General features: G+C 42.2%; 1 protein-coding gene across 1 annotated transcript in view; it reads right to left on the bottom strand.

The window, feature by feature from the left end:
• Positions 1-16,334, bottom strand: part of LOC116424503 (synaptic vesicle membrane protein VAT-1 homolog-like) — a 52,863-nt gene that overhangs the window by 13,036 nt on the left and 23,493 nt on the right. Inside the window, exon 2 of the mRNA XM_031970995.2 lies at positions 4,242-4,371. Within this exon, the coding sequence (XP_031826855.1) occupies positions 4,242-4,371 (130 nt within the window). The remainder of the gene's footprint in view (positions 1-4,241; positions 4,372-16,334) is intronic.

The following is a 16,334-nucleotide window of genomic DNA, read 5'->3' as shown; positions in this document are numbered from 1 at the left end:
GAATTGGAAATGGTGTAATCAAAGGAATTTTTGTTGACACTAGAACAACTGAGCAGTCGAATCATTTCCAAACTAAAAACTATAGTTAACTAAAAGTTGTTGTTTCTAACTAAAATTTAACTATAGTTAACTGGAAACTATAGCCACCAAAAGTTAACTATAGCTAACTAAAAACCCTTTGAACTCTGTAGGCTCCAATATTGCACCAGTTACAATATTAAACATTTCAATGAATCTCAAAGAAACTACCCTAAAATTATCCGATTTTCCACGCACTCAAATTTTGCACTAAGAAAAATAAAAGATCGAAGAAATATTACAGCATTTCCAATTTTCGCTAATACTATAAAAATTAGTTGCTAATAGATTATAAAACCTGGAGTAAGGGTTAAAGAAGCTTCCAAACCTCAAAACATCAAAATCATTCACGAATCCAAGTTCCCACAGCTAGTTACTCAGAAAACAAGAAAAGCAGATACTCATCTCCGTACATTATCCCTATCAAAGAGAGAAAAGGAAATCAGTATTTCCGTCGACCCAGCGTTATCTCGCGTTTTCAGATACACCCGAAGTGTGGCAACCCCTTAAGGGTCAGATATCCTGAGCAGCACGTGTAAACGACCGTGGGGGTTGGCAGCGCGCAGCGAGCCTCCCCGAGACGGAATATTCGAGGTTCCCTTTCCACGCGGCGACGGACGCACCCCGCCGCCTATCGGCGACCCCTGACCCCGCGCCAACCCCCGGATGTCTCGAGTTCTTAGCATTGTTGCGCCCGCACGTCTGAAACGGTCGTTCAATTCTCTTCTAGTCCGTCCGTTTATTTCTTCTTTTATGGGATTATCTCTCTCTCTCTCTCTCTATCTTTTCTACCCCCTCTCGGACGGGGGTAGTTCTGGAAACTGGGGTAGCGAGCGTCTTTCCGACGGGGAGAAGCGTTGACGAATCCGGGAACATTCTGCCTCGGACCATCGGCTTTTTTTCCCTGACTGCGCAATTTTATTCACCGGATAAGGAAGATATAACGCTTCGCAGATGTTCTGGACCAACCCCATTGTTTTTCTTCCGTTTTATATTATACTCCCGATAGATTCTCCTTTTACGTCTTCGTCGGGATGTACACTTTTATCGCTACTTTCCGGCTCGCTTCGCGGAGCTTTTAATTCCAAGCTACTAGAGGGAACTTTCTTAAACTCTTTATGGATTGTTTTCACCCTCTCGCCGAGCTTTTATCCGTTGGACACCGAACTTCCGATAAATCTTCCCGTTTGCAGGAGGTACGACGTTGTTAATGGACAGACGATGTAAACGTTTTGTATGGATTCTATAGGGAATCTTTGATTGGACTCGATTGGGAATAGAAATGAAATGGTATCAACCCCTTGTACCATCAGACTACTAAATACTATTCTTCTATTATCAATTACCACTGCAAAAAATGCGAACATACCTCTCATTCTAATGAACTAAATATTTTATTCCATCCAAACAGTTCCAATTTGTGAAGGAGATCACAGAACAAGGGGTTGAAACGTTAAAAAACCCTCAAATCCACAAAATCTACAGAAAACACGTCTGAACATCTCAAGCAACAAATTTTCATTATAAATTCACACACAGCGTCTCGTTCCATAGAGTTAACCCTTTGCACTCGGAAGTTTTTCACTAGAAATATTCGAATAGTTTCTGACGAAATAAAGACGATATTTTGTGAATCTGACTCGAAGAGAAATCACGCTTCCATCGAGGAACAAAGCTATTGTTTTTCATTATTTCTCAAATTGACGCATTATACGGAGTATAATATTCAATATAAAATTTCATAGTTTTACCGTATGAAATCAGGTGGTGAACGAGGCTCACCTCTCGAGTGCAAAGGGTTAAAATATATTACATAACAACGTAATATCCGAGTTTTTCCATGTATACGGATGGTTTCCGTGAAAAGTTTTCGAAGAGTCTGGAAAGCACGCCCTCGTTATCGTTCATCCATATTGAAAGTATACCGAGCCGAAGTATCGCAGTCTACTCATAACACGGCGAATGAAGAGCGGAGACGAGACACGAGGAGGAGCCGTTTGACATGATAATGGATGCAAATCGCGGTGGAAGCGGCCTGTAGCAGGGACGGCCCTCATCTCCCTCGGCCAACGTTGTCTCTTCCTCGTCGATAGTTATTGCTCCGAGTCAGCCCTGTTCCCATCGATTCCGCGGAGTCTAATATTTTCCTCCTTCTATTTTTTTTTTCCCTCTCTTTCGCCGCGATCGCGCGACGCGTGCACAAAGCCGTGGAAAATACGGCGCCGGACGAGCGGAAAAAGAGTCTACGGGCGCGCGGACATTATTATCACGCTGTCGGCTCGCGTTTATTCTTCGTCCGCCTTGGATAATCGAGGCTCGACCTCTTGGATCTTCGACGATTTCGATTGTACCGCGAGTCGGGGCTTTGAGGGATTAAATTGGAGATAAACGGGATCTGCGGATCGAGAACGTGAAAGGTGGATTTGTGTGTTTGTGGGAAAGGGAGGTTTCCGCGAGGCATGCTGGTGTATTGTTTGCGATGTTATTGTGATGTAATAGTTGTGTTGTTGGTGGATGTTGGGATATTGGGATAATGGTGTGATTGTTAGTGTGTATTATAAGTGTAAATGTATAATTTTTATAACATTAGGATCTGTCAGTTTTTAATACTTTCTACTGATTAAACTGAAGCAGTTCAAATTAACCCTTTGAACTCTGTAGGCTCCAATATTGCACCAGTTACAATATTAAACATTTTAATGAATCTTACAGAAACTACCCTAAAATTATTCGATTTTCCACACATCCAAGTTTTGTACTAACAAGGAAAATCAAAGATCTAAGAAATGTTATAGCATTTTTCATTTTTACTATGGATACTATAAAACCTAGTTGCAGTTGCTGATAGATTAGAAAACCATCTGGAGTGTTAAGGGTTTACACTAAAACTACCGAGCAGTAAAATTGACTTTTTGAAGTTTCTCTATAGAAGCACAGACAACAAGAGTGGGTCATTTTGACCCGTCCGGTAGTTTTAGTGTTAAAAAACTTATGGGACGACCTAATGATATAGTAGTATAATTGGCAACTGTCATGTGATTTGACGTTTCGTTTGGTTTATCGCTTGGTTAATGAAAGAACATTGAAGTATAGTGTATTCAATTGTATTATATTAATGAGGGACGTACATTTTGATTGTTGATTGAGTTAAGGATTTCGAATGAAAGAATAAATGAAAATGTTTCCTCGGTTCTTTCTCTAAATTCGACTGTACACGAACAATTTATCGGTGACGTCAAACTGAGAAATTCAGCACACCACGCTATATTTAATGCTTAACAGAATCCGCCTAATGGACCAGCGATTTGTGCTTCTTATATATAACGAAGTCTCTCGAGTCGCCGATAAAGAATTCATAGGGACCGTCAAAGAAGCCCGTGGATTATTAACTAAGTATCAAGCGGCTTTATCGGCGATCTTTGAGGAAACGGAAACCAGTGTTTTTTAATTACAGCCTCTCACCGCGTGCTCGACGAGAAGAATTACTTAATGAACCAGTCTGAAGCGGATCTCTACGAACATTCAACCAAAATGGACATTTTTAATCAATACCCTCGACCAATGATACTTTGAACACCAATTTCAACGAAAACAATTTAACCCTTTGGAGATTGAAAATCTCCATTTTCCACAATCTAAATAAACGAGCATCAATTCTTTTAGGAATAGAATGAAGTGTACAATAAATAAACCTAGTGTTAATTTATATATATTTCATTAATTAGTTTCAAAGAACATCGTATCTCATCGAAGAATACTAAATACTTCTAGTGACTTTCTAGTGCAAAGGGTACACCATTCCCATAAACTAAAGGCCAATCCCAAAGCTAATTTCATTTCAAAATAATCAACGCCACAACTCGAAGAACTGATTACGAGAGAGGGTAATCTATTCGGAAATACGTTTCCCGATAAATTATTTATAAATATCACTCGAAGTTCCGAGGAGCAAATTCCGTGGCAAGAATGATCTACTTAAAAGTCGTCGGGCAAGTTAAATGGAAAAGTTTTCGGGGGAGATGTTAAGCGGAAGGAGCGTATCGGCGCCGAACGAGGAAGGACGCGGGGAATGTCGCGTGTTTCGGGCGAAGCGATCGAAAAGTTGTGTGTTAATAAGCGGACGGGAATCTCCGCCAGCGTCGAGCGCCAACGCTTTTACTTACTTTAAAGTTCTCCACGCCCTCGCCGACCTGCTCGATGTCACCTGCGCACTCGGACCCCATGATAAACGGGGTTTTCGGCGGGGAATCGATAGCGCCCTGTCTCGCCATCAGATCTTGGAAGCTCAATCCGCTGGAAACAGAGAGGAACGTGTGTTAAAACACCGGCGCAATCGATACCGTGACCGTTTCACGTTTTCGAATCTCGCGCGCTGGTTGCCTGACGGCTTAAGCCTGATACGCACGCGACGATTTCTCGATACGGCTCCGCGTTCGTGAGAGACAGGGTAACATTCTGTTTAACTGTTATTCTATTTTATTGCAACCTCTACCTTTTAATAATTTTTTCTATATTTATTTGTGGTACAATTGTACCGTTTAATGGTAACGTTTCAATGACTCCCAAATATTCTTGAATAAATAGAACGTGATATTAACCCTTTGCGGGCGAATGTCGACATTTCGAGATGAAATTTTCATATTTGGAAGACTGAGTCGCAGGCAAAGGATTTAATTACTCGGACAGCAAGAGATTGGCATGTAGTTCCTGTTATCGCTAGTATTTGAGCGATTAATATGTAATTTAGCTTCATCTGTTGAGGGTTTTGGGTATTTCAGAGAATCTTCGTCCGCAAAGGGTAAATTGTAATGAATAGTAGTGAATAGCAGTAACTGCTAGTGAATGGTAGTAAATAGTAGTAAATTGTAATGAATAGTAGTGAGTAGTAGTGCATAGTAAATAGTAATGAATATTAGTGCAAAATTTGGATTGTGAGAAATCGAATAATTTTAGGGTAGTTTCTTTAAGATTCATTAAAATATCTAATATTATTCCTGGTGCAATATTGGAGCCCACAGAGTCAAAAGTGTTAATAATGTTCGTTTTTTCATGAATCTAGAATATTCTACATATATGTAAAGTTAATGCATGGTAATAAAAGAATGTTCTAGAAAATATGCGAGTGAGACAAGAGCATCCGAGTGTATAAATAGTGTGTGCGTTGTTTGATTTGATTATTGCTTTATTTTGAGTTATCCAGAAATAATTATACTGTTTCTAATAAAATTCTTTCTCCTACATATATAAATATTACACAAACTAGAATCTAATTGAACGAAAACCTTGACAAGTCCAGCTCTGCAGCTCCTACGAGAAATAAAGCAGACAGCGATCTCTAATAAAGACAGCGCGGAGCATCGCGGGACGTCCTCGCTTGAATCCTCGAACCGGAAAATTTGCAAGGTACACCGTGTACGTAATCGATAACGCGTTTCGCCCGTGTAACACGGGATTATTATTTTTTAATGCGTCGCGACAAACGGGCAAATTATCGGCGGGCGAGCGCAGCGCCGCGCCGCAGGATAATTACGCGCACGACAATGTCCGCCTATCGCGCGTACACGAATAAAGAAAACGCGAGCCCAGTTCCATGTGAATGGGGCCTTATCGGTGCCACCACCCACCCCTCTCGGCCCGCGAGCGCGCTCGTGCACGCGCACCGGATACCTTGGAAACTGGTTTTTAATGCGCTCGGCCCGCGCGATCGTTCGGAAAACAGTAATATACGCATTAACAGAAGGACGTCGCTGCGGAACGACCGGCGTTTTACGTTCTCCGGTCGTTAATAAATTGTCCATCATTATGCAGATTAACGAACGCTAATTTGTGCAAAGAGAGGATCGGGGCTGGCGATGGTCTCTTTCTATGAGAACTGATAGCGACAGATGGAAACGCGATACAGCTGACCGGGTTTACAAACGTTGGGACAGAGGGTTTATTCGAATTTACTGCTGGGTTTAATTGCAATTGGGATATTGTACTAGTGACGTGTTGTGACTATTCTTGCTGATGGGTTTATACAGAGTCTAAAGGTAATGATAATAATCTAATTTCAAAGGAACTAGATATTGAGTAGGGTAGACACGATTCATTCTTAAACTGATTGTTTTAGTAACTAGTATTGTTATTTCTAGATTTGACTATTCATTCCTTATACAACACTAATTTTATGCTTAATTTTCTTAAGATTCAAGAATAAGTTCCTGTATTTATCTCTCAAAGAATCAAATCTTAAGAAACCCGTCCAATTTCCATAACATATTCCAACGTAACCCATAACTATCAGTATTCAGTACTAATCTTAACACTTAGCCAAGAATTGGGGAACTCCCACTTTTCACTTGGCAACGCATTACCCTTTATTCCGTTTAACTTTTCTTTCGTTATTCAGTAAGTCTTGAAGTGGTATTTGCAACGCATCAAACAGTGTTCTTTTTACAAAACACAGTTTCTACCCGAATTGAGTTCAATTGAATAAAATGGAGGTTGTTACAGTTCTCTTTAGATCAGTCCTTTAGTAGGACTCGTTTGGATCATTTTGCCTCGGAGTTTCCTCAAAGCTTTCGAGAGATCATCGAACATCAAGTTTCACCAATCTCAATACTTCTCAATCCTCCATTTTCGCAGAATTTCGGTAGCTCCGCCCGCGACACCAACACGGCGTCACCGGAAGGCATAGTGTTAACAATAATAAATCCACCACGATCTCCAAGAAGCATACGAATAATTACCCCAAACGAGCATCGATGAAACTGCGCTCATAAAAGATGAAAATCGCGAGCCGCCGAGCGGCAATTTCGAAAAGTAGCAGCATAAAATATTCCTCCGGTTACGGTCGTATTCAAACATTTATCGTTATCAGCCTTCCCATCGGGAGCAACGGCTAGAGCCGGCTTAGCTAGTCCGTCAAACGTTGCCCGTCCTCGGGGCAACGTTCCCGCGAAGCAGGGGGAAAACAGAGCGCGGAGGGCGGAAAAGGGGGAGGGAGAGAGAAAAAAAGAGCGGTAAGGGCGGTCGATGACGATTAAATATTCGTGAGCGTCGAACGGCCGCCCCGTTTTTTCCAGGAAGATATGAGCCATCGAGGCGTCGGAGTAAGGAAGCTTTGATAAACCGTTTCACGGTCGCGCGGGGTTGCGTGCGACGCCAGGCGTCGGTCTAGGCGTCGTGGCGCCTCGGCGCGTACCCCTCCGTCTCGCGAGCGGGCGTAGGGTCGCGGGAGAGACCCGAAGGTAACCGCCGCACGTGTATTTATACGCGAGGCGAAGCGAAAACGCACGGATCGCGTATGTTGTAGATACCGGGTGTGCTGAGTGGTATTTCGGGGAAACTCCGGAAAATTGAACAGTTAACCCTTTGCACTCGGAAGTTTCTTACTAGAAATGTTTAACAGTTTTTGACGAGTGTATGTTGTAGATACCGGGTGTGCTGAGTGATATTTCGGGGAAACTCCGGAGAATTGAACAGTTAACCCTTTGCACTCGGAAGATTCTTACTAGAAATATTCGACACTTTCCGATGAAACATAGACGACACTATTTGCAACGAACTAATGAGAAAATGTACGTGAATTAAGAAGCAAAGCTACTTTATATAAATATTTGACGTATTGATGCATTATAGAAAACTTAATGTTATATATAACACTTTGTAATTTATCATCGAATCAAATGGTGACTGAGAGTCACCTCTCGAGTGCAAAGTTAAACTTGAGAATAATAATTTTACTGGGTACACTGTAGTCTGAATCTCGCGGAAGAAACTTCGGGCGCAGCAATGGCGCTTCAAATTGAAGTTCACAAGAAAGGATCTCGATTTATAGAAATATTGGAAATATCGATGGCAATATTGGGAATACCAGTGCTGGAGATAGAAACATCTATCTTGGAAATATCGAGATGAGAGATAATAATATTGGGAATATCAAAACTGGAAATAGCAATATTGGAAGCATCTATCTTGGGAATATTGATATTAGAAACAGGAGAACTTGAAGTAACCATATTGGAAAGATTAACTCTAAAGATATCAATCTTAGAAATATCAATACTGAAAATATCTGTACTAGAAATATCAATACTGGAAACATCTATACTACAAATATCAATACTGAAAATATCTACACTACAAATATCAATCTCAGAAATTGCAATAACGGAAATATCGACACTATAAATAGAAATATTGGAAATACCGATACTAAAAATATCAATGCTACAAATAACAATATTAAAAACACTAGAAATGTAACATCAAAACCACAAACGCCAATCATTACAAAACTAAAATCTAAATAAAAACCTACAAGCAAAGCCTTCGTAAACTCAGCAATCGGTATCTTCGCAAATTTCCTTGCTCTTAACTCTTCATGGGCCGAATTTTTAAGTTTAAGTTAACTGATTACTTAATTTTATTCGCCGCTTCGAGTGCAAAATGAAATAAATCAACAAGATGTCGATATACTGGCACGTGACTTTAAAATTACACGGACCTGCAGAGGGTTAACTGCTAAAAACGTCTCCAGTTTTCCCGCGCGTCACGGGACACCCTGTATACGCGACGGGTCCCGCAACATTCTATTTCAGCCCCCTACGTATTTTTTTGTTGTTTCTGGAACCGGCGCACGGGGACGTGTTCACGCACGCCGGACTCACGTGCGGGCATTCACGCGTGACACCCGCGTCTACCCGTTCGACGTGTACTTTACTCGCGTATGTACTTTCCTCGGCGGAGTACCGGAACCGTGAAAATCCGCACCCCTGTCGCAACCCCATTCGGGGACCTACCTTCTCTATTTTCGTCCTTTACGATAAGCGTTCGTAACACTTTCGCTGGAATCCAGGGGAACGACGGCGATGGCTAAAATTGGAAGGGATACGGCGTTTTTGTGCCCCGACCGGGCTCATTGGTCTGGGTTAACCGGGAGGACTACAGAGGAAACGCGGGAGAGAGCTTTTTCTTCTCGGCTGAATTCTTCCCGCGGCGATAAATGAGCCATTCATTTGCTGGGGTGATTAAGGTTGCAAAAGGAAATAGTAGCGAAGTAGTAAATGCCAGCTTGTAACGGTAGATTGTGGCGAATAGTCATGAATAGCAGTAATTGCTAGTGAATGGTAGTGAATAATAGTACATTGTAATGAATAGTAGTGGGTAGTAGTAGTTGCTAGTGAATGGTAGTAAATAATAGTACATTGTAGTGAGTAGTAGTAGTTGCTAGTGAATGGTAGTAAATAATAGTAAATTGTAATGAATAGTAGTGAGTAGTAGTGAGTAGTAGTGCATAGTAAATAGTAATGAAGAGTAGTGAGTAGTAATACATAGTAAATAGCAATGAAGAGTAGTAAGTAGTAGTGCATGGTAAATAATATTGAATATTAGTGAGACGTAGTGAATAGTAGTGAATAGTAGTGAGTAGTAGTGAGTAGTAGTGAGTAGTAGTAAATAGTAATGAATAGTAATGAGTAATAGTAAATAGTATTGCATAGTAAATAGTAACGAATACTAATAAAGCAATAAATATATCAATACTAAAATTTGCAACGACGCAAGAAATGGCACAGCCAAAGGAGCTGCAACGAACTTATGGAATACATTGTACGAGACACGTCAATGAAAGGGTACAGTCACATTGTAGCCGCAATGATCACTGATAACTGGATCTTCAGAATGAATATGATTCAGTACATGATACCATTGCAACGGACATCTGTCACGAGCATAAAACTACAGGCTGCTAACGGTGACTATACCGCACAGTGATTCGTTTATGACGAGTGCCCGTGGCAGATACCCGATGATGACACTCCTCGGTGTTGACGCGTTAATCGCGACTACACTCAACAACCGTTTCTCTCCGACTGATATTCTCGTGACTGTAACAAAGAAATAGAGAGAGGACACGAGGCAGCAGAAGGGGGTGGCGATCGAAGTATCTGTTCCATTAGCGGCGGTATAAGATTCAGAGATATTTACCGACGCTCCACGGCCAGAAGCACACACAGGGGCACCATATACGAGCAAGAAGTGTTGACTATAAACATCATGATGTACAAGGGCTCTAAATGTTCCTCGCTGTTCTCGGGCGACAAGAATTATTCGAGCACGCTGCTCAGCGAGAGCATCCACTGTCCGCTCGTAGAATGCTAGTGAATCATCCTGTACCAGCGGCTCCGCGGCCGAGCAAGCTACTGGCGAACGTTAACGCTTTAATTAAAACTTAGGGCCAACAATGTGGAATCTAAAAATTCTACGATTCGTGTAATGCTGAAACACGTTTACGCCATTTCAGTTTTAACGAAGATAACGGATTTTTATGATCGTCTTATAGGCGTCTTAGGGTTTTTATGGACAACATCGCGAAAGCTTGTAATTCTCTGAATATCGAGTCTAGATCTGAGACTAAAGATAAGTACTTTAGATAATGATGTATACTGTGCAATTGCTTCTAAATATAGAACAGTTCACTTCATCACCTAAAATCATATGTCTTCATCCAATGATCCTTCTTCGCTAGGTATGATCTAAATACTTATATAGATAATGATACTGTACACTGTACAATTACTTCTAAATATGGAATAGTTCACTTCATCACCTAAAATCATACGTCTTCATCCAATGATCCTTCTTCGCTAAATATGATCTAAATACTTATATAGATAATGATACTGTATACTGTACAATTACTTCTAAATATAGAATAATTCCCTTCATCACCTAAAATCATCTCCAGCAAACTAATGGCCCTTCATTGCCGCCATTTTTTAAACGTTCCCCTGGGACTCGTTGCAACTAATGAATTGGTCTGCCAGTGAAATGTGTTATCAAAGTAAACGGCGAAACGTGCCGAACTCCCGTTACTTCTTTCAGCGTCGAATCTCGGTATCTCCGGCGGAACGATTATGGCCGAGCCGCCATTGTTTCGGTAATCGTAATGGCGCCAGCGCGTTCCGGCGCGGGAAAACCGTCGCGCTGCTCTCTCCTCACTTTCAGCCCCCGTTTTCCCGTTGCCGCGTCCCTCGTAAAACTTTATCGATGCTCCGCGACGCACACGTAATTTCCTGACGGCAATCAGCTACAGTGAATCACGCAGCGATTCGAACGAAGCCGCGCAAGGTTAAACGACGATAACGGAATCGTCGTCGTTCGAGCAATTAAACGCTCGGAAATGCCGACGCGCGGGTCCTCCTTTGTCTTCCACGGCGAACCTCGAATTTTCCGGCTAATTTCGGATATCTTCAACCCTTTACGGTCCGAAGGGTGCTTTCTTTGAAACTTGCACGAACGTTATTCGAGTACAGTTTAAGATTTGGTTATTCATTGAACACTTAGGATGAATTGAAGTTTTACTTACGATTTAATTACGATATTGACGCTAGGTTTACGGAACGCAAATTGACGCATATTGGATTTTAGAAATATTATTTTGTAATTACGCCGATTTTGATCAAAATCTCCAGTTTCCACAATCTAAATAAACGAGCATCAATTCTTTTAGGAATAATAGAATGAAGTGTACAGTAAATGCCGTAAACCTAGCGTTAATTACAGAAATGGGTAAAGGATTAAAGTAACAAGAAATACGTTCGAATATCTTTGAGTAATGAAGATGTGCGGTTGGATGGCAATTTGCTAATGAAGGCAGAAGCAATGATAGGATGAAAAGTAATTGAATAAACGAATACCGAAACGAACGTCACGTGGATATCCAGTTAATAAAAGATCATGTTAAATCTAACCTTCACCTATTAAACCTGAGGATGATCGCGGTGCTCATTAACCCATTAATCTGTGATGCACGTAATAGAAACATTGATCTAATTCCAATTAGAGATGGACAATAACGATCTAAAGTGATTTACCCTTTGATGTACACGAACACAATGCAATTAAAACAGTCGAGTACTCTATCATAAACCTTTCTCAAAGTCGTAACTATAATTGCAGAAACTAATAACGAACCGACGAATGTTTCCTAAAATCCTATCCGAAAAATCGCAAAAATCCTACCCAGCAAAATCAAAATCTGATGAAGCCATTAAAATCTCGATGAACAGCAATTATCAAAAACTCGAGGAGCAAGGAAGCTGTCGCGATCCCTTTGCTCCTCCAAAGGGTGACGTTTAATTAACTGTCCAGCTTTCCCGCCCCCCGCGGGGCGCCGGGCTTTTTCCACTGCGCGGCGGCCGAGGGATCGATGGGAGATCGATGTGTATTATTCCCGCGTCATTTATCGGCAGGCCGCGGCGTAATAACGTCCAGCCCCGGCGAGAGTTCCTCGACGAAAGCGGATTGAATGCAACGAGTCAACGGTGAAATGCAATAATTCCACGGACGCGCGCCGGGATTTATCGGCAGCCGCGTCGGGAACGTTGCCGAACGGGGGTTGGGGAGCGAGGGGGGTGGAGGAGGAGGAGGGAGGAAATGACAATCGGGCCGAGTTACGTTTCACCGCGGCCAACGGGTTTTAATGGATTTCGCGAGAACACGGCCACCCACCCGTTACATCGACGACGACGACGACTTTTCCGCGATCCCGTGGAACGCGACGGTGTATCGTTCGGAATGCTTCGTATCGGAGATCGATCAGATTACATCGAGTCCAGGAATATAATGCGAGCAATTTTTAGTCGGTCTCTCTGCTACTGCGGACGCGTTTCGTCGCGGAGATAAGGTTTCGATAATGCTCGTCTCTTTTCTGTAGATAGAGCGTTTCTTTTTGCGGAGATAATGTTTTAACACTAAGTTTACGGGCGTTTATTGTACAGTTTATTGTTGTTCCTGGGGAGGTTGATATTCGTTCATTTAGATTTTGGAAATTGTAGATATAGAAATAGACAAGGATTCGTATTCGTGTAATTGGATCATCGTTCTTCTTGAACGATGGTCTGTTTTATTTGTGAATTGAAATTGGAGTGTTCTATTGCGAGTTTTGATGGACGTCTTAGATTCTAGTAAAATTTGCGTGGATATAGTAACGATATAGTGAAGTGTCAGAATGAAACAAAGATTTCGCAAGGGTAGCCGTACACGTCCGATTAGCCGTAATGAAATTCAGCCCGCCGCCTCGGCCCATTTGCCATTATCGCCGGCAACCGGATAACTTGTACGTGATTTAAAGCCGATCGCGTGACACGAAACATTTTCATTCACGGGAAGATGCTTACTCGGCCGGCCACATTCGGCATGATTTATCGGCCGACCGGCCGTTCGATCGTTGCTCAAACACGCTGCGCTTGCTCTTCTTCCACGACTCTACGACGGCTAATATCTTCCGGCGATAATATTGATTCCTTTCCGAAAACATTTCCATAAACGTTCGGGAATGTCGATGCACTCCGCGATCTTTCATTGCCGCGTCGGACGACTCAATAATCGTATTACAACTTTATTTCCTTTTATTCCTTTCCTTTAGAAGGCTGTTTTATTTCAATATGTTACATATCGGTGCATTCTACAAAGTTTAACCCCTTCTCCTACGTCGAGTCAGACGATGAATATTTTCAATCGAATTCGACGAAACTGAATGTTATTTACTTTCAACGAATCCTTTTCTTTTGCCACTAAATTATTAGTGATAACGTAGATTCATCGAGCGGACTTGTGAAAGAAATCGTAGGGCAAGGGGTTAATATTAACCCTTTGCGGACGAACGTCGACATTTCGAGATGAAACGTTCATATTTGGAAGACTGAGACTAATTACTCGGACAGCAAGAGATTATTATGTATTTTCTGTTTTTGCTATTTAAGCAATTAATATATAATTTAGCTTCATCTGTTGAAGGTTTTCTACATTTCAAAGAATCTTCATAAGGGTTGAATGTCAAACTATAATTTTACTGTATCAAATCAATCGGCGACTGAGGCGCCTACGGAGTGCGAAGGGTTAATAATAATTACCGGAACGATAATTAATGGCAATAGCAGTTTCCGCGCGTCGATTTTGCGTATGTTTTTTGTAATAACATTCGGCACGTAGGACGGTTACAGAAACCGTGGAATATAGAAGAGCAGCCCAATGCTATTTCGAGAGCAACACGAGCAAAACGCTGCCCGAACTTTTTTACGTTCCCGACGTCAGATGCAACACGACGCTACAATATCGTCGGGGAGACGTATACTCGGGCCGAGAAAGAGCGGCCGGCGGTGCGGCCGGGACACAAAGTTGAGGAACCCGGCTGCAACGGACAGAAACCTCCACTGTTAGCGACGTTTCAAAGCGGCAGAAATCGGATCACTGGAAAATTGCTTCGTCCCGCGTTGCCCCGGACGCGACGAGCTCTCCTCGGTTTCGTGGAAACGGAACCGCGACACGGTACACCCGTCCAACCCCGAAGTTCAAATGTAAATCTGGAAACTTCGGCTACTGCTCGCCTGATCGGAGAAACTTCGACTCTCCGGTTCCATCGACGAACGTGATCGAGTTCGAACTGACTTATTCGATGTGACGGATGTTGGTACTGTAGCGTACTCGATCTTAACTTCGAAGAGTTAACACTAGGTTACTAGGTTTAGATTTTGGAAATTGTATATGTAGAAATCAGTCAGGATTCATATTCGTGTAAGTGGATCAACGAAAATGGATTGAAACATTTACCAAATAATGTTTATGAAATTCAATCTGCGTCGATTTGACGCAATCCGTAAACCTAGTGTTAATCACTGTTGTTAGTTGTATATTTAACCATTTGCACTCGGATGTCGGCATTTTGATAAGATGAAATATATTTGGAGGACTAACTCACGCACAAAGTTTTGCACTCGAAAGTTTTCCACTTGTAATATTCTATACTTCCTAATTAGATGTAGACAAGATTCTTTAAAATGAACTTAACAAGAAATCTTACATAAATTAGTTAACAAAGCTATTTTCTTTCAATATTTCATGTATTGACGCAGTGTACAAACAAATTCTAGGACGTTAATTTTGTACGAACGGAAACTTAAGTATAATTCTCGAAGTTAACTGGATCGGTAATTTCACTCGATACGCTGTAGTGCGAATCTCGTGAAAGAAACTTCGAGCGCAACAATGGCGCCCCGGATTGAAGTTGAAAGGAACTTCAATGCAGCGGTGTTCAAAGGAACTTCAACGCGGCATTATTCCAAAGAATCTCCGTGCGCCGTTCAAAAGAATTCCAACGCCAAAATTCGAGCAGCAACGCGCGAGAAGTCAAACCGACGTGGGAATATTCGAAAGAATTTCAAGGCGGGAAAATTCAAACGACGCCGACGTGGGAAGATCCGAGCAACAGCAACGTGGGAAATCCCTCTTCCTTCCTCGCCCCTTGAAAAAATCATCCGCTGTGACACCAAAATACAACCGGGACCTCGAAGGTCTCGTTTCGTCGCTGGAACACCGTTTCCGGTTCGGCTCGGCGCGCGGAGAGGGAAAAAACGAACGGTGGCGGCGGAAAAGGGGGGGGAAAGAAGTTTTCAGAAGTTTCAATTCGTGGCGCGGCCGTTCGCGATCGGTTAATTCGTTTAAATTGCGCGGAATTGAGGGGAATAATTTTCTCGATTCTTGGCACCGGCCAATTGTGCACGGGAGGGAAAGGACGCGCGCGCGCGCGCGCGCGAGCGACATGCAACGACGCACCCCAGGGTCACGCACACCATGTGCGCGCGAATAAAAGGGGGATATAGAGCGACGGGACGCGGAGGAGGAATCGTGAGGGACCGAGGGAAAAGAAAGAAAGAGAGAGAGAGGACTGGCCGAGGGAGACGAAAAAGGAAGTATAAGGATAAAACAAAGGTAGGAGAAGAGAGAACACGAGCTTCGGGAAAATAAGAAGGAGAGGAGCGCGGAGGAGGGGCTGTTCTGCGCGTTATTCGAAACGGGCTCGATATTTCGAGCGCCACCGGTAATTAAATGATTAGAATACGAGATGGGGTTGGGAACGCGAAACACTGGGAATAGACGGGGGAGATTAGAGTTATTCGAGATAGGAGTTTTTCAGTAGAGTGATAAACGGTAAATTGAAGTATTAGATGATTCGAGTTTGAGATATAGTATGTAGAAATATTTATAGAAATATATAAATAGTATTATAATTCGAGTGAGAGTTACAATAGTATGAGCAATCGGTATGATCAGTGTTCTAGTTCAGATTGTTACCTTCGATTGCATCAGCACAGTTTTCCGATAGAATTAGAATCTAGGTTGATTTCTAATTTCCGATAGAGTACCGCGAAGCAAAGGCAGCTCGGTGAATGTTAAATTAGAAAAGTTATAATTGAAGTTGATAATCCGCG

This window comes from Nomia melanderi, chromosome 5 (genome assembly GCF_051020985.1).
Source record: "Nomia melanderi isolate GNS246 chromosome 5, iyNomMela1, whole genome shotgun sequence".
Taxonomy (NCBI): domain Eukaryota; kingdom Metazoa; phylum Arthropoda; class Insecta; order Hymenoptera; family Halictidae; genus Nomia; species Nomia melanderi.
The sequence above is the reverse complement of the archived record's forward strand: the minus strand, read 5'-3'. Positions and strand labels throughout refer to the sequence as shown.